This window comes from Phyllobates terribilis, unplaced genomic scaffold, assembly GCF_046119375.1.
Source record: "Phyllobates terribilis strain yellow unplaced genomic scaffold, ASM4611937v1 Scaffold_5__5_contigs__length_657084704, whole genome shotgun sequence".
NCBI lineage: Eukaryota > Metazoa > Chordata > Amphibia > Anura > Dendrobatidae > Phyllobates > Phyllobates terribilis.
The window spans coordinates 315,462,793-315,481,338 of NW_027362765.1; the positions used below are offsets into that span (position 1 = coordinate 315,462,793).

The following is an 18,546-nucleotide window of genomic DNA, read 5'->3' on the forward strand; positions in this document are numbered from 1 at the left end:
GTTGCCCAAAATTACAATTACATCACCGAAAAGGTGGCCGCATAGGATTCAAGGGACTGCACGTCGCCCGACAAGATCCGAGGCTACTGGCTTGGGACACTGATTGTGAGGCGCAGGGCAGGAGGGTGACCGAGGAATGCACATAGAACGGGGTCCCGTTTAAGTACTCCTCAGATACTTGAGAGATTGCTGAACCCCTTCCTTGGTGAATGCAGGACGACGTGGGAGGTTACACACTGGCGCTGGTAACCTGGGGTCTTGAATAACTGTGAGTAAATCTGAATACTGCACCCCACTGTGTCCTAGAATTATTGCTGCACCATGACCAGCTCTGCACTACAGAGCACCAGCAACATCTACCTTTTACAACATCTATACTACCCTGGAGCTAAGCTCTGCCTGTGGAGAGCTGATCCAACTCTGCTGCGTCACCATCAGCTCCAGAGAATCTGCACCGTAACGGCGGCTCCATATAGCCGCATACCTCAGATGGCGTCACGAACATTATCTCTAAAAACTTTATTCCCCTTTTATTCATTCCCTTTAATTGACCTCCCTGGGTCATGGAGCGGGTCACTGCCACTGTGACATCCCCCAGCATTGACCGGCTTGGCTACCAAGTAACCCCTCGGCCCAGGGGGCGAGTCAGATACGCAGGATGAAACATTTTCTCCCTTACAGTTTACCATAAGAATAGTAGCTTCAATAACGTTTGACATGAGATTCTTAACACACAACCTTGTGCAGTTACTCAATTTTGGTGGGTCAAGGTTCCTAAGCAACATTATCGGAGCTCCTGTTTTTAAAGTGAGCCTATGTGGTGGCATTCCAGAAGACCCCAAACAATTCAGGAACTCCAATGGGTACATAGCAGCTTGTTATCCATGACTGAATCAATGGACATGTATGTGGTTGCTAGACAGGGCAGTCTCTGTATTTGTAGATTTATGGAGCTGACACTATCGTTTTTAGGCGCTAGGATTGCTCGTTCACAAAGCAACTGATGGTTGTTAAAATTGTTACAAATATCAGGGAAAACTTGGTCAATACTCTTCAGTACCGAGGAATTAAATTTTCCAGGAAGGAAATTAAGCCAGTATTGGGATTTGTAAGGAACCTGTCCTTTCCGAGGCATAGTAGGTGGAGTGTAAATTTGTCAGCAGTAGTACAGTGGCATGTAAAAGTTTGGGCAACCCTGGTCAAAATTATTGTTATTGTGAACAGTTAAGCAAGTTGATGATGAAATGATCTCTAAAAGACCTAAAGTTAAAGATGACACATTTCTTTTGTATTTTAGGCAACAAAGATATAGATATATACAGTACAGACCAAAAGTTTGGTCACACTTTATCATTTAAAGATTTATTTGTATTTTCATGACTTTGAAAATTGTACATTCACACTGAAGGCATCAAAACTATGAATTAACACATGTGGGATTATATACTTAACAAAAAAGTGTGAAACAACTGAGAATATGTCTTACATTCTAGGTTCTTCAAAGTAGCCACCTTTTGCTTTGATGACTGTGTGGCACCCCAGGGGTCTGGTTTCCACAGTAATAGCAGTATTACGTCTGTGAGCAGGTGGGAGGTCTCCTGGGCAGGAATCCTAAGCATGCCACACCTCCTGCCCAGTCCTGGGAGGGGAAGAACTTCCCCTATATAAACTGGGGCTGAAGCAGGGTTAGAGAGAGGAGTTCCAGACAGAGACGGAGTCTGGTCTGGACACGCAGAAACAGGGACAGATAGACATCAGGAGCTCTGTAGGAGCCAAGGAGAAGCGCCAGGGGCTGGAGCTGTGCAGAGCTCGCCCTGGGAGAAGGTACAAAAACCGGACACAGGAGTCCGAGGCTGTGGGGACTAAGATATACCCAGCAGCAGAATCCATCCGGCAGGGGATTCCAGGTCCTCTGGCCATAAAAGCCCGGAGGCTCAGTCACAACGAAGGGACCAGCACCGCCATCCCGGAGCGGAGGCTAACAGGAGGCCCCAGGTCACCAGCCATACGGGTGAGCACCACACGGTATACCCAGGGACGTGGGCTACTTGTAACCGCCGAAAGCAGGGTAGCCAGGAAGGGTACAGACTAACGGGAAGGCCTACAACTCCACCTGGCCAGGGGGACTCCGGCTTACTCGCAGACTAACCAGGCCCCAACTACTAGCCAGTACTCCCGGGGGAATTTGCCTTGTACCATCAGTAAAGACCCTGAACTGTACCCTCGCGTTTCCGTGCTTCCTTGTCGCACCGTTAGTGCTGGGACATCCACACCATCACTCCCAACATCATCCACATCCGCTGCCCTGAGGCCATACCTCTCCCGTTGGGGGTTATATCAACATTGCTGCACACCTATACCACCGGCCTCAGCGGTCTGCCCTGCAGCGGCGGTTTCATAACCGCATTCAACGGGTGGCGTAGTCGGACACTAATACCATCATACCAATAACCGCCACTAAGTTTGACCACCCTGGGCGCGGACCGGGTCACCGCCACACGAAGACTACTACCCCCATCGGATCCGGCTCCGGGTATCCCCCGCGCGCACGCGCGCCGCACTACAGCACTGGCCCAGGGGGTGAGTCAATTTTGGCGTAGTCGGCAGGATTACGTGCCCGCAACCACCAGGTACTGCGTGCCTGAAAAAAGAGACTTTTATACTTACCTGTGGTGAAGTTTCCCGCCGTCCGGAGTTGTTTCCCGCCATCTGGAGCCGATTCCCGCCATCCGACGCCATCTTCTGCCTTCTTCCCGCCATCCGTGGAGTTTTCCCGCCATTGGACGCCATCTTGAGGGCGCCGCGCGGGAAGAAGAGGGGCGTGGACTCCGAAAGCCCGCGAGAACTGAAGCCCCGCCTCACGTCCGGACGTTGCGTAAGGTCCTGGAAGGAGCCCAGCAGACGCCGACGTCACAGGAGCACGACGGAAGGTCCTCAACCCTGACGATCCACTGCGGAGCCGCGGCCTACGGAAGAGGATCATCGCAAGGTAGGCCACGGTCCACTAGGGGGGAGGAGGATGTCTGATACGGAGGAGAGCTTCACCGCCACAGCCGCCGCCAGCGCCACCGCTGCTGCGGTCATGCCTTTCACCATGCCCTATATCCCGGGGGCAGCCTGGCTACCCCAGTACTCAGGGGAGTCACATACCCTAAATGACTTCAGAGAAAGGCTGGATAGCCTCTTCCAGGTGTATCCCCTCACGGAGGCGCAAAAAGTGAGCATCCTGGTGGCCCAATTAATCGGGGCAGCCCAAAGGGAGGTAAAGTCCTGGCCACCTGGGAGGAAGAGGACTGTCAGAGACATACTAACCCGGCTGAAAGACACATTTGACACCCGCACCTCAGCCGAAATAAAACTAAGATTTTATGGGTGCAAACAACGGGCACATGAGAGTATAAGAGACTATGCTCTAAACCTACAAGAGGCCCTGAGAGCCATTAAGCAGGCAGACCCTGACAGCGTGGGAAATGAAGATAAGCTGTTGACTGAACAATTCATTGAGGGTCTACTGTGCAATGCCCACCGAACCCAGTTGCGGGCAATGGCCTTACAGGACCCTGACCTGGACTTTGGACAGTTCAAGGACAGAGCCATCCGGGTGCTCCGAGAACCGGCACCAGGTGGCGCTGTGACCCACAGGCGCCCTGCTATCACTTATCACCAGCAGACGGCGCCCTTGTCTGCAGGGCCTGTGGGAGCTGATGCGCAGGCTTTAAACAGTGACCCGGCTACAGACCTGCACCATCAGGTCCAAGAGCTAACTAAAAGCGTTGCCGCGCTAACCCGAACTGTGCAGTCTTTACAGGTTTCTACTGCAGGGAAGATCGAGCTGGCATCCGGACCGGAGGACATCCCGTGGCGCCGACCAAGGAGGACCCCACCGGCCAGAGGAAGACCCAGCGATCGATACAACGAGGACGGACGACCTATTTGCCGCCGCTGCAATCAACCCGAACATGTGGCAAGGTACTGTCATTTAAACGGGCACAACCTGGGGTAGAGGGCCAACCCCCAGGCATAAGACCATCAGGCCCATCAAACTGGCGTGATAAATACGTAGGGGGACGTCCAATCTTGCCTGTGGTACTGGATGGCATTCCTATGAGTGCCCTACTAGACACGGGGTCACAGGTCACCACCATCCCGTACGTGCTCTTCAAGCAGTACTGGAATGATTCGGACATAACCCGCTACCCAGACGACGACCTGAGTATCATCGCCAGCAATGGTCAGCCCGTGCCGCAGGTGGGATTCAAGGAGGTGACCATTAAAATCGGTAAAGTCGAACTGGCGGCACAAGGACTGATTATAGTGGACATAGACCGTCATGAGAGTCACCCTAGAATCACCCTGGGAACCAATGTAATTGAAAATTGTCTTGCAGAGGTGATTCTCATTTTACAGCAGGTTGCCAAGAACGCCAGTTCCGGCCAGCAGTGTGTGCTCCAAAAAGAGATCCGGGCACTGATGAAGCGGCAACAGGTGGAACTATCTGGTGGTGAGATAGGTAGCGTGAGAATGTGTGACCCGTTCCCTATTGCCATGCCCCCAAAAAGTGAGATGATGATTTGGTGCCGGGCAGCTATTGGTCTAAGAGGTAGAGACTACCAAGCAATGGTAGAACCCGTCTACTCAGACAGTAGGCCCACCATTTTGACAGCACGGGGGGTGGTCGATGTACGCCATGGGAGGGTGCCCGTTCGCATCATAAATATCGGTGAGAGAGAAGTACACCTGCCCCGGTATGCCACGCTAGCTAAATTGTTCACCATAAACCAGAATTCTGTACAGGCCGTGGAACCCTTGCCTCCATCTCAACCAGAGGAAGGCAACGGCTCTAAGAAACCAGTGGGGGACTGGTGTCAGCAACTACATCTGGGTACCGACTCCACTCCCTCACACCAGAAACAAGGAGTCTATCGGGTGGTTCAAGAGTACGAGAGAGTGTTTAGTAAACACCCGTTAGACTTCGGGCGAGTAAAGGGGGTAGAACACCACATCCCCACGGGAGACCATCCTCCCATAAAGGAGAGATACCGACCCGTACCCCCTGCACACTACCAACACGCCAAGGGGATGCTTAGAGACATGAAGGAGGCTGGGGTAATCAGAGACAGCTGTAGCCCCTGGGCAGCTCCACTAGTCTTAGTGAAAAAGAAGGACAACACTATGAGAATGTGTGTAGACTACAGGAAGGTCAACCGTATCACACACAAAGATGCGTACCCGTTACCAAGGATAGAAGAGTCCTTAGCTGCATTAAAATCTGCTAACTTCTTCTCTACTTTGGATCTCACTAGCGGGTACTGGCAGGTTCCTGTAGCAGAGGCAGACCGGGAGAAGACCGCATTCACCACCCCGATGGGTCTCAGCGAATTTAACTGCATGCCGTTCGGGCTCTGCAACGCACCAGGAACCTTCCAACGGTTGATGGAATGCTGTCTGGGACACCGGAACTTCGAGACGGTCCTGTTATACCTGGACGATGTCATCGTCTATTCCAAGACCTACGAGGACCACCTGAAACACCTGGCAGAAGTGTTCGAAGCTCTGGCAAACTACGGCCTAAAGGTGAAACCCTCCAAGTGTCATCTCCTGAAACCAAAGGTGCAATACCTGGGACACGTGGTGAGTGCTGACGGAGTGGCTCCTGACCCTGATAAGATCACCGTGATTAAGGACTGGCCAAGACCCTCCAGCATAAAGGAAGTGCGGCAGTTCCTCGGGTTGGTAGGCTACTACCGAAGATTCATTCCCGGTTTCACCAAAATGGCAGCCCCTATGCAGGACCTCCTGATAGGTCAATCTCGAAAAGCCAAAAACCAGAAGCCGCCCTTCAGGTGGGAAAAGCTGGAAGAGGAGTCCTTTTGCCAGCTGAAGATGGCCCTCCAGGGGGATGAAATCCTGGCATATCCAGACTACAGCCAGCCCTTTATCCTCCACACGGACGCAAGTAACATCGGGCTAGGAGCCGTGCTGTCCCAGATCCAGCAAGGAAAAGAACGGGTAATCGCTTACGCTAGCCGAAAGCTACGACCCACCGAGAGGAACCCTGAGAATTATAGCTCATTCAAGCTGGAGTTCCTGGCAGTAGTGTGGGCAGTGACCGAACGTTTCAAGCATTACCTTGCCTCCTCCAAATTCATCGTGTACACGGATAACAACCCGTTGACACACCTGGACACTGCAAGGCTCGGTGCTCTGGAACAGAGATGGATGGCTCGCCTGTCCAACTTTGAATTCACCATCAAATACCGGGCAGGACGCTCAAATGCCAATGCGGATGCCCTGTCTAGAATGCCGAACTTACCGGACGTAGGGGAAGATCCAGAAGATCTGGAAGAAGTTGAGCTCCCTGCGTTCCACCGTCATGGGATTACCCTGTATTCCAGCCGTGTGAAGGACAGGCGCTCCGCGACGTTCAATCCCTTGCCCCACTACAACTGGGCGGAGACGCAAGACAGTGATCCTGCAGTCCGCCTGGTGAAGGAAATGCTGACCCAAGCCGATGCCAGTCTGGACCCAGACGCCCCAGAGGAGACTAAGCAACTGTGGAAGGAGAAAAGTAGGCTGTTCCTCTACAGGGAGAAGTTGTGCCGTAGAATGGTTAACTCTCGAACGCATGAGTTGACCTGGCAGGTAGTGGTCCCCAGACGAGACGCGGCTATGATTCTGGAGGCGTACCACAACGGAGCAGGACATTTCGGGTGGAAGAAGCTGGAGTTCTTATTGCGTGAACGGTTCTACTGGGTAGGCATGAGAGGAGCCATCGAGAGGTGGTGCAGAGACTGTGGACCGTGCCACCTAAGAAGGAAGGACCGTGCCAGCCAGAAGACTCCCTTGCAGCCCATCATCACCCGACAGCCACTGGAACTGGTAGCCCTGGACCATGTGAAACTGGCTCCAAGCAGATCTGGGTATGTTTACGCCCTCACAATCATAGATCATTACTCCCGGTTCCTGGTGGTGGTCCCGGTCAAGGACTTAACGGCTCAAACAGCAGCTAGAGCCTTCCAGCAGCACTTCTGCCGTCCAAACGGGTACCCGGACCAAGTGCTGACAGACCAAGGGCCAGCCTTCGAAGCGGAAGTCTTCCAGGAGTTCTGCAACCTGTATGGCTGCACGAAGATAAGAACAACGCCCTATCACCCACAAACTAATGGACTCTGCGAGAAGATGAACCAGGTGGTGATAGACCTCCTGAAAACATTGCCCCTGGAAGAACGCAGTATGTGGCCTGAGAAGCTGCCTGATCTGGTGGACCTATACAACCACATCCCTGTAGGTTCTACCAACTGTACCCCGGCTTACCTAATGAGAGCGAGACCTGGTAAGCTGCCTATCGACCGGGATATGGGAGTCCTGACGCCCGAGGACACCTCGCCAGAGGCAGATTGGGATACAGGGCGGCGGCAGCAGTATCGGAAAGTGCAGGAGAGCGTGGAGCGAAGTCTGTCTCAAGCTAGAGAAAGGCAAGAGAGGGCTTATAATCAGTATGCTCCCGCTGTTCCCCTGGTACCTGGAGAGCAGGTCTTGAAGAGGAAAAGACGGCTCCACAAGTTGGACGACCAGTGGGAGGAGGACCCGTACACCGTACTGCCATCAAGCCATGAGAGCCCAAAGATTTGCGTGATCAGTAAGGATGGAGGAGAAACCACAGCCGTTGTCTCCAGAGACCACCTGAAGAAGTGTCCCGAGCAGCTGCAAAGCCCTGAAGAAGAAGATCAAGAAAACCCTCGACCCGCAGAGGAAAGGGAAGAAATGATCAGGACTGTACTCGGAGACTTCCCCCGGTCTTGGACACAAGTAAACGGTGCTGTCATGGTACCCGTCCTCACCTTTCTCCAGCCAGCCCTGCAAGTGCCTACAGAAGAACCAGTAGAGCTGGAAGAGCAGCCGGCCCAAGAGGCAGAAGAGTCCACACCAGCAGTACAGGAGGATCAACCCTCTGCTAGTAGTGAGCCTGCCGTGCCCCTAGTGAGCCAAAGAGTGCGCAGAAAGCTGCCCAGCCTGCCCATAACACCTCCTACACCCTGTAGTGCAGGACCAGTTAGTGAGCTCCGTAGGTCCACTAGGGTTACCAGAGGCCAGATGCCCGTACGTTGGAGAATCTAAGTTGGCTAGTTGCTTTAACTATTTTATGTTTACCTGTTTTGTTGTAGCCGTTGCTAATTATGTTTTTCAGTTACAGGTTTCTTTATATGGACTGACAGGTTATGGACAGTGAGTAACCGGAACTCTGTTGTAAATATGTTTGGAGCGTAACCCAGGAATGGACTACAGACTGTTAAAGACTCGGGGCAGGACAGACCCCTACCTGGTTACGGCTCCCTGTTCTTTGGTGAAATGGACACCCTTATTGCTTCCCGGTTACGGACACGCCGTGACCATCTCATGTATTTAATTGTTATTGTTTATACCCTGTTATGTTTAGTCCGGGAGTACTAAATTTCACTAGGGGGGAATGTGGCACCCCAGGGGTCTGGTTTCCACAGTAATAGCAGTATTACGTCTGTGAGCAGGTGGGAGGTCTCCTGGGCAGGAATCCTAAGCATGCCACACCTCCTGCCCAGTCCTGGGAGGGGAAGAACTTCCCCTATATAAACTGGGGCTGAAGCAGGGTTAGAGAGAGGAGTTCCAGACAGAGACGGAGTCTGGTCTGGACACGCAGAAACAGGGACAGATAGACATCAGGAGCTCTGTAGGAGCCAAGGAGAAGCGCCAGGGGCTGGAGCTGTGCAGAACTCGCCCTGGGAGAAGGTACAAAAACCGGACACAGGAGTCCGAGGCTGTGGGGACTAAGATATACCCAGCAGCAGAATCCATCCGGCAGGGGATTCCAGGTCCTCTGGCCATAAAAGCCCGGAGGCTCAGTCACAACGAAGGGACCAGCACCGCCATCCCGGAGCGGAGGCTAACAGGAGGCCCCAGGTCACCAGCCATACGGGTGAGCACCACACGGTATACCCAGGGACGTGGGCTACTTGTAACCACCGAAAGCAGGGTAGCCAGGAAGGGTACAGACTAACGGGAAGGCCTACAACTCCACCTGGCCAGGGGGACTCCGGCTTACTCGCAGACTAACCAGGCCCCAACTACTAGCCAGTACTCCCGGGGGAATTTGCCTTGTACCATCAGTAAAGACCCTGAACTGTACCCTCGCGTTTCCGTGCATCCTTGTCGCACCGTTAGTGCTGGGACATCCACACCATCACTCCCAACATCATCCACATCCGCTGCCCTGAGGCCATACCTCTCCCGTTGGGGGTTATATCAACATTGCTGCACACCTATACCACCGGCCTCAGCGGTCTGCCCTGCAGCGGCGGTTTCATAACCGCATTCAACGGGTGGCGTAGTCGGACACTAATACCATCATACCAATAACCGCCACTAAGTTTGACCACCCTGGGCGCGGACCGGGTCACCGCCACACGAAGACTACTACCCCCATCGGATCCGGCTCCGGGTATCCCCCGCGCGCACGCGCGCCGCACTACAGCACTGGCCCAGGGGGTGAGTCAACTGCTTTGCACACTCTTGGCATTCTCTTGATGAGCTTTAAGAGGTAGTCACCGGAAATGGTTTTCACTTCACAGGTGTGCCCTGTCAGGTTTAATAAGTGGGATTTCTTGCCTTATAAATGGGGTTGGGACCATCAGTTGTGTTGTGCAGAAGTCTGGTGGATACACAGCTGACACTCCTACTGAATAGACTGTTAGAATTTGTATTATGGCAAGAAAAAATCAGCTAAGTAAAGAAAATAGAGTGGCCATCATTACTTTAAGAAATGAAGGTCAGTCAGTCCGAAAAATTGGGAAAACTTTGAAAGTGTCCCCAAGTGCAGTTGCAAAAACCATCAAGCGCTACAAAGAAACTGGCTCACATGAGGACCACCCCAGGAAAGGAAAACCAAGAGTCACCTCTGCTTCTGAGGATAAGTTTATCCGAGTCACCAGCCTCAGAAATCGCAGGTTAACAGCAGCTCAGATTAGAGACCAGGTCAATTCCACACAGAGTTCTAGCAGCAGACACATCTCTTCAACAACTGTTAAGAGGAGACTTTGTGCAGCAGGCCTTCATGGTAAAACAGCTGCTAGGAAACCACTGCTAAGGACATGCAACAAGCAGAAGAGACTTGTTTGGGCTAAAGAACACAAGGAATGGACATTAGACCAGTGGAAATCTGTGCTTTGGTCTGATGAGTCCAAATTTGAGATCTTTGGTTCCAACCACCATGTCTTTGTGCGACGCAGAAAAGATGAACGGATGGACTCTACATGCTTGGTTCCCACCATGAAGCATGGAGGAGGAGGTGTGATGGTGTGGGGGTGCTTTGCTGGTGACACTGTTGGGGATTTATTCAAAATTGAAGGCATACTGAACCAGCATGGCTACCACAGCATCTTGCAGCGGCATGCTATTCCATCCGGTTTGCGTTTAGTTGGACCATCATTTATTTTCCAACAGGACAATGACCCCAAAAACACCTCCAGGCTGTGTAAGGGCTATTTGACCAAGAGGGAGAGTGATGGGGTGCTACGCTAGATGACCTGGCCTCCACAGTCACCAGACCTGAACCCAATCGAGATGGTTTGGGGTGAGCTGGACCGCAGAGTGAAGGCAAAAGGGCCAACAAGTGCTAAGCATCTCTGGGAACTGCTTCAAGATTGTTGGAAGACCATTTCCGGTGACTACCTCTTGAAGCTCATCAAGAGAATGCCAAGAGTGTGCAAAGCAGTCATCAAAGCAAAAGGTGGCTACTTTGAAGAACCTAGAATATAAGACATATTCTCAGTTGTTTCGCACTTTTTTGTTAAGTATATAATTCCGCATGTGTTAATTCATAGTTTTGATGCCTTCAGTGTGAATGTACAATTTTCAAAGTCATGAAAATACAGAAAAATCTTTAAATGAGAAGATGTGTCCAAACTTTTGGTCTGTACTGTATGTGTGTATATATATATATATATATATATATATATATATATATATATATATATATATATATATATATATATATATATTGTATAGTAATTTTTTTCCTTTTAAAAGTTACCAAAAGGAAAATAAGCCAATGCAAAAGTTTGGGCACCCTTGGATATTTATATAAAAATAGTAGAACTTGTGCTGGTATCAGAGGGGGGACAGATATGGAAGGCATAGACCAGATAATGCAATAAAATTAATTTTTATTAGGAATAGAATGTATAAAAACACTAGTTAAAATGAGAAAGGATATAAAACGTTGAGGGCGGATTACTTAGGTATCCAATGTAATCCTGAGAAGTAGAAGTGGGGTCTATCTGCGCAGATTTGAAGTTCTAAAAAAGCAAGCAATATAGATTAAAATGGGTAAAGGTTAAATGGTGTACCTAAAATGATCCTATTAACCTTAATAGTGCCGCATTACCTTACTGTTAAGTGAGGGTAGGATAAGGTCCGGGCTGGTCAAGGGTCCCCAGCGGTTCGTTAGTCTGTAGATAAAATGCAGTACGTAAGGACACTGAGAGCTGAGGAGGCTGATGAATAGAACCTCAGTTACCTTATGAGGGGTGGTTTGATTTTTCAGAATGGTACTAGGATTATAGCAGCAGAGTATAGGTAATATCCTGTGGGAAAAAACAAGGGGTTTAACTGTGTGTATTAGGCTCAGTATACCATACATATAGTTGGGACAAACCTAAAGTAGGCACCTGTTAGTGATTGACCATATGTGGTTAAAATTGGCTAATGGGGATTTTAACCCCTCCCCCCTGATATAAAATATAGTGGGTTCTTGTGGGTAAGATGTTCAGAATAGCTTACTATTGATGGTAATAGAGCACAGCAGTGCTATAAGGTGGCCAGTGGCTGGTAACAGCCTGTAGCAACAGTACCTTTGTCTGCGGGAGAGTCGAGGTGGACGAGGGTGGGAGGCAGCTGTACTCCTGATGTGCAGTGTTCCCCAAGGTTCGGAGGAGGATGTGGCTTGCAGGGAGCAAGCAGCGGCTGAAGGAGGTTGTTGGCCAAAATCTTGCGATACATGACCCCATTCATCTTCCCTTCAGTACGGTTCAGTCGTCATGTCCCCTTTGCAGAAATGCACCCCCAAAGTATAATGTTTTCCCCACCATGCTTCACGATTGGGACGATGTTCTTAGGGTTGTACTCATCCTCCTTCTTCCTCCAAACACGGCGAGTTGAGTTAATGCCAAAGCGCTCAATTTTTGTCTCATCTGACCACAGCACCTTCGCCCAATAACTCACAGAATCATCCAGGTGTTCAATGACAAACTTCAGATGGTCCTGCACATGTGCCTTCTTGAGCAGGGGGACCTGCGGGCACTGCAGGATTTTAAACCATTAAGGCCTTGAGATCATTAACAAGTTCCCCCATGTAGTTTTAGGCTGATCTCTCCCTCCTCATGATCAAGGATACCCCACAAGGTGAGATTTTGCATGGTGCCCCAGATCGATATCAATTGGCAGTCATTTTGTATTTCTTCCATTTTCTTACTATTGCACCAACAGTTGTCTCCTTCTCACCTAGAGTCTTACTTATGGTTTTGTATTCCAGCTTTGTGCAGGTCTATGATCTTGTCCCTTACATCCTTAGAAAGCTCTTTGGTCTTACCCATGTTGTAGAGGTTTGAGTCTGACTGATTAATTGAGTCTGTGTACAGTAGTCTTTTACACAGGTGACTATGTAAGACAGCTGTCCTTAATGCAGGTAACAAGTTGATTAGGAGTCTAAATGGTCTGTAGGAGCCAGAACTCATAATGGTTTGTAGAAGATCAAATGCTTATTTCTCACTGCAAAATGCAAAAAAAATTATCTAATTTATACAATGTGATTTTCTTGATTTTTTTTTTCTTCTCTCAATGTTAAAATTAACCTACTCTTAAAAATTATAGACTATTCATGTCTTTGTCAGTGGGCAAATTTACAAAAACAGCAAGGGATCAAATACTTATTTCCCCCACTGTATTAGAAGTCAGTTAGCTTCTGAATATGTCTCCATAGATTAAAAGATTTTAAACAGGCATTCAGATCGTCTACTTGAGCTGCTCCCTTAAGAACAGGTAAGGCTTGGCAGAAGTCCTACCAAATTTCCTGTGAAAATTCCTGTAATGTCCGGGCCAATGCACAAACTAGGCACTGGGAATTGTGCCTTAATCCTTTTCATACAGATGAAGCCAGGATGGGAAATGTGTGAGAGGAATGTAACAAATCTTGGGAATGCTGTGGTGCTGGACGACAAATCCCTGGGGCTGACAAGTGGATCAAGTCTAGGGAAAGTCCGAGCTGAGTGTGAGCAGAGGCTTGAAATGTACGGTGTTGATGGAACTGTTGGGTGCTGTGCCAGATACTGCGTGTTAAACACTGGTGTACTTGAACTGTCCAGTTAAGTTGAACTTGTTATAACGAACAGGGTAGCTATGTATATCATGGATGGAGCCATTGTACATGGGCTGCCATTATATTCAATGGGGGGATGCATCATTACCTCTGAGTCAGTTTTCTAATGTAAAAAAAAGTCACAAAACTTGTTTTTTAAAAAAAAATTGCAAATTATCCTGCAAATTTGGTATGCACCTATTCCAGACACACTTTGTGAGTGAGTTGATGCAGAACTGAAAGCCCTCCTTCTCATACATAGAAACCTCCCATTTAAACACAGGCATACAACTATGGCCCTGTAGATATATGCACAATGTACGAGCCTTGGTAGTGTTGTCATTGCCACTAAAGATTGATGCCTCTAGAGAGCATGAGGTGCTTCCCTGTAATGAGGGGTCTCTGCAGTGGTGGGTTCACCATTTTTTATGCAGCAGGAGCATTGTACTTTTGAACTAAAAGCATTGGTCACCCAACCAGAATACACAGGACACAATGCAATCCAGTCCTCCATTGCAGGCAGTTACAAAATTCACTTTCTCAAGCTCCAGTGTAAATGATGACGTCCATGTGGTATTAAATCTGACAAAAAGTGTGTCTATACCTATTTTATTTGCTAAAGTTTGAAGGAAAAACTGTAAAGTAATACTCTGATACCCTAAACAGTTGAATAACACTGTGTGCATCCTATTTAACTTCTATTTCACCATTTTCAAAAATTTCTATTTGCCTTGTTTCCTAAATTAGGGCTATGTTCTCTTGAAGACTTTTGGGGACTCATTAAGAAGCACTAGCTGGTTCACAGTGCCAGATGGAGTGAGAATTACTGATAAACCGGCCGCATCATTGATTCGAGAGACGAAGAATGATGAGAAGATCCTAGATCTCACAAGAAAGATCATTGAGCTTCTGACCGGGGAGGTGAGTGTTGGTAGCACATAAGTGAATGACACCTTTAGAAGTAAATAGATAATGACTTGTATCATTGTGTGTGTCAGGTTCCTATAAGATATGAAGACACCACAGTATTTTTCACCAGAGAAGTGTGGGAACACGTAGAAGAACACAAGAACCTCTACAAGAATGTCTTGATGGAGAATATCATTCTTCTTAAATCTATCGGTGAGAAGAACCTTATTTTGGGGTTAGCAAAAAGCATAGCTAAAAAGTTTCCTATACAAGCCACTTCTTTGTATTTTCAGATGTAAATAGATTTATGATCTAGTGTACCCTCGTCTACTTAGGAGAAGCGTTGAGACCTTTGTTCAGCAATAGATGATATATTTTTTTCTTGTTTTAAGGTGATTATAATGATAAAATATTACATAGCACATTACTGGAGAAAGTAAGTGACTCAAAGACAACTGATAATGACAAAAATCTTGTGGTTGAGAAGATATTGCACCTCAATAAAGAACTCATAGACCTACTGACTAAAGAGGTGAGGAATGTGGAAGGTTTTCACCTTTTGTTCAATCAATAAAGACTAAATAATATCCTTGTTTGTTTCAGCCTTCTTCAAATATTTAACTGTTAAAGGGGTTGTTCACTTTCACACTTCAAGGAAAGTTGTTCCCAAACTGTGTGAAATACATAAAACAAACTCAGCATGTGTTCACCCTCCCTGGGTCCAGCGCACACTCCCCACCACTGCTTTGGTCCTGGTATTTTTGCAGCAGCGGTAACGTAATATCAACGGCATACATCGCTGCTCCATATAGTCTCCGAGCTCAGAAACACATGTTTTGAAACTTAACGGCCAAGTAATTTTTCAGTATCACATTACAGGATGACGAGAAATGTTTTTCGTAGCAGTATTTTGGGGGTACATATAATGTATCAGTGATTGCTCGGGATTTAAATCTTTCCTGGTAGGAGGAATGGAAAAAAAACGCAATTACTCCATATTTTTTTTCTACGGCATATGATTCAGTAAAAATAACGGATCAATAGGAATTATTGTTTATTTTTTATATCTATCAATTTCTAATTTTTACATAGAGGAAATGAGAAAAGGGTTTTCTCCTGCAATAGACACAGTGCAATATTATGAGATTTGACTTCTACAAGGTTCAGTGATCAGAGAACAGCTTTCTTGGTCTCCGATCAATGGCTGATGCCTAAGACTGTTATGGACAGCCGAGGCATCAGGATTTACTGCACACAGAGCTGCAGTCTTCACTGAAGTGCCTCCATAACAAGGCAGTGCAATAGAAGTCATTATGGGGGTAATGTATATCTTATTCCATGTTTTTCTTACATTTGTCAGTAGTAGTACCACCAGTGCAAGCAAACACCACCAACCACCACACCTGTTATAAAATGGATGCAAAATATTTTTCTAAGTTACTATACCCATACCCGTGTAATTTTGTGTTTTTATGTGACATTGTTATGCACCAATAGTAGTTAATTTTGCATAGAAATAAAATTCTGTATATTATTACATTGTACAGAAATATATAGTTATGTGGAATCATGGCAATGTCACCACACCCAGTGGTACAGACCACGTGTCAGGATTGATCACTGAATCATCTCCATCAATGATACATGAGAAAAAGAAGGATGGAGAAATCTTAGTTCTCACCAACAAGATCATACAGGTGCTGACTGGAGAGGTGAGCGCTGCTGGGGATACTGGGACGTTATATAGTAACACAAGTGATAAAGTGTATGGATGACTGTGTCATTGTTTGTCAGGTTTCAATTAGATATGAAGACATAACTGTACATTTCTCCATGGATGAATGGGAGTATGTAGAAGAACACAAGGATCTGTACAAGGACGTCATGATGGACACTGAAATATTTCAGTCTTATGGTAAGTCAGAGCTGGTACGCATCATCTGTGTGATGTGACGCATAGATGAAGTTGCGCCACCTCTGCTTAATCAAAAGCCTTGTCGGGGACAAATGGTGGAGAACACTGAACACATTTTACCCCATGAATACTGTACATTATGGAATGCTGACAAGAATAATGGCTAAGGTTTAGGAAAGGCTGGTGCTATTTCTAACTTTATATAATGCAGTTATTTGGCATCTTTTTTACTTACTCATAACTATAGGTTTCTTACCCACAGATAAACCTTCTTCCCTTGATTCCAATAAAGCAAGCCCACTTGAATGTCACGAATATGGAAAAGATTCCTTGGAGAGCTCCTGTGTCCTGACAGGCACCCTACCACACAATGCCGTCAAGTCCACAAAATATTTTCAGAAACAATCAAATATTGGAAAACAAAAAAAGAAGCATAAAGAGCCGACACCAGTACTGTGCAGTAAATGTGGAAAAGAGTTTAAGAGAAGTGATGTCGGGCTGATTGAGACAGATACTGATTCTATTGGGAGCGAAACGTTGTGCGAAAAATGTCTATTAGACCGGAGAGGTGTGGGCAGAAAAAAGAGGCCATTTCCTTGCCCAGAGTGTGATTGTAGTTTTTCTGTAAAGGGAAATCTTGACGTTCATCTCAGGATACATACCTTGTCAATAATCTTCCCATGTTCAGAATGTGATAAAGTTTTCCCTTCCAAGGACAGACAAAAGACTCATATGAGAGTCCACACAGGAGAGAAGCCTCACCAATGCTCAGAATGTGGCAAATGCTTTAGTACTATTGGAAACCTTCAGGCGCATTACAGAGTTCACACTGGTGAAAGACCCTTCCCTTGCTCGGAGTGTGACAAGACGTTTAGGTATAAATCACACCTTGTTTCCCATCAAAGATTTCATACAGGACAAACAATGCTATGTCCTGAGTGTGGAAAATGCTTTGTCTACCAGTCGCATTTGGAGAAACATCTCCGCACTCACACAGGGGAGAAACCGTTTGAGTGTCCAGAATGTGGAAAATGTTTTAATCGAAGTACCAGTCTCAGAGCGCATGTGGTGATTCACACAGAAGAGTTATTCAAGTGTGAAGAATGTGACAAGTATTTTCCTTGTCTCTATAATCTTTTGAGACATCAGAAATCTCATGCTGGTGAGAAGCCATTTAATTGTCCTGAATGTGGAAAGGGTTTTTTACGCCAATCAAGCCTAACTGAACATAAGATGACCCACACAGGAGAGAAGCCATACTCGTGTCCAGAATGTGGGAAACCTTTTATCTCCTCAAAATACATGCTCCGGCATCAAAAGACACATGCGAAAAATAAATCAATGAAACCTAAATAGTGGGCAACAGTATGACCATCTCCACTGTTCATTTCCACTAGATTTTATAACCTGTGTGCATTGATATACTGTGAAAACTCTCAACAACTAATATCACTTTATTGTCTATGGAATGGTCTTGAATGTATATAGATGTTTATAGATCCTTCAGAGACCTCAAAGAAAAATTTACGAGGCGAGCATGTCTATTTTCCTATTACAGGCAGCTGAATGAGAGGGCATTGGATGACAGTATAGGATCAAAAAAGAGAGATATGAAATGCTGTTACAGGTGGCAATTTTAGATACTGGGACTGGCAAGAATGGGGTCAAGTATTGAGCTAATGTTCGTTAATCTCCATATTATTCAAGATCCATTTCTTTGAAATGACTATAATGTTCAATAATACATTTTCTTCCTTGGTGCTGTCTATTGTTCCTTAGAGGATATCCAAGAAATAAAGAGATTCCTTTTTACTATTGATTGACTGTGTGTTTATATATAAATACACGATACTGATTAATGACTATGTAAATCCCACTATTGCTAGTTACAAAAACAAAGATTAGGTACAAGTTAATTTTTTTGATCAAAAAGTGTAAAATCCATCCAATCATGATAAGGTGACCGGATATAGTTGGTCCCTAACTCTAGTGATTACCCTCCCCATGTGCCCAGACAGGCCTCAAATGAACTGGGGAAGAGACAGGATCCAGACTGAGCTCTAATTAAAACTGGTCTTGTAAAGCTGGTTGGATAAGGGTGCACAGCCGAGGGTGGGGTCACACACCCCAATGCACAATAGTAAAAAAAACAAAAGTCCAACACATCTATAGTATTAATTGAATATGCAGATGCACATACGCTGTGTTCAATATACAAACATTGAAATTGCAACACCAATGTGACGACTGTTGCGCCATTGGCCGGGCTTACCTGGATTGGCGTAACTAAGTGGCTACCTGGTCTTCACCAGAGTCGCTGATGGTGTGGACAGGTTTG

General features: G+C 47.0%; 1 protein-coding gene across 6 annotated transcripts in view; it reads left to right on the plus strand.

Annotated features, from left to right (window-relative positions):
• LOC141273084 (uncharacterized) overlaps positions 1 to 17,893 on the plus strand; it is a 167,467-nt gene extending 149,574 nt beyond the window's left edge. For all 6 annotated transcript variants that reach the window (XM_073684447.1, XM_073684450.1, XM_073684446.1 and 3 more), the window contains 6 exons: positions 14,132 to 14,305; positions 14,383 to 14,506; positions 14,686 to 14,825; positions 15,841 to 16,005; positions 16,088 to 16,208; positions 16,471 to 17,893. In XM_073684447.1, coding sequence (XP_073540548.1) covers positions 14,132 to 14,305; positions 14,383 to 14,506; positions 14,686 to 14,825; positions 15,841 to 16,005; positions 16,088 to 16,208; positions 16,471 to 17,564 — 1,818 coding nt within the window. In that variant the 3' untranslated portion in view covers positions 17,565 to 17,893. The remainder of the gene's footprint in view (positions 1 to 14,131; positions 14,306 to 14,382; positions 14,507 to 14,685; positions 14,826 to 15,840; positions 16,006 to 16,087; positions 16,209 to 16,470) is intronic.
• The last annotated feature ends 653 nt before the right edge of the window (positions 17,894 to 18,546 follow it).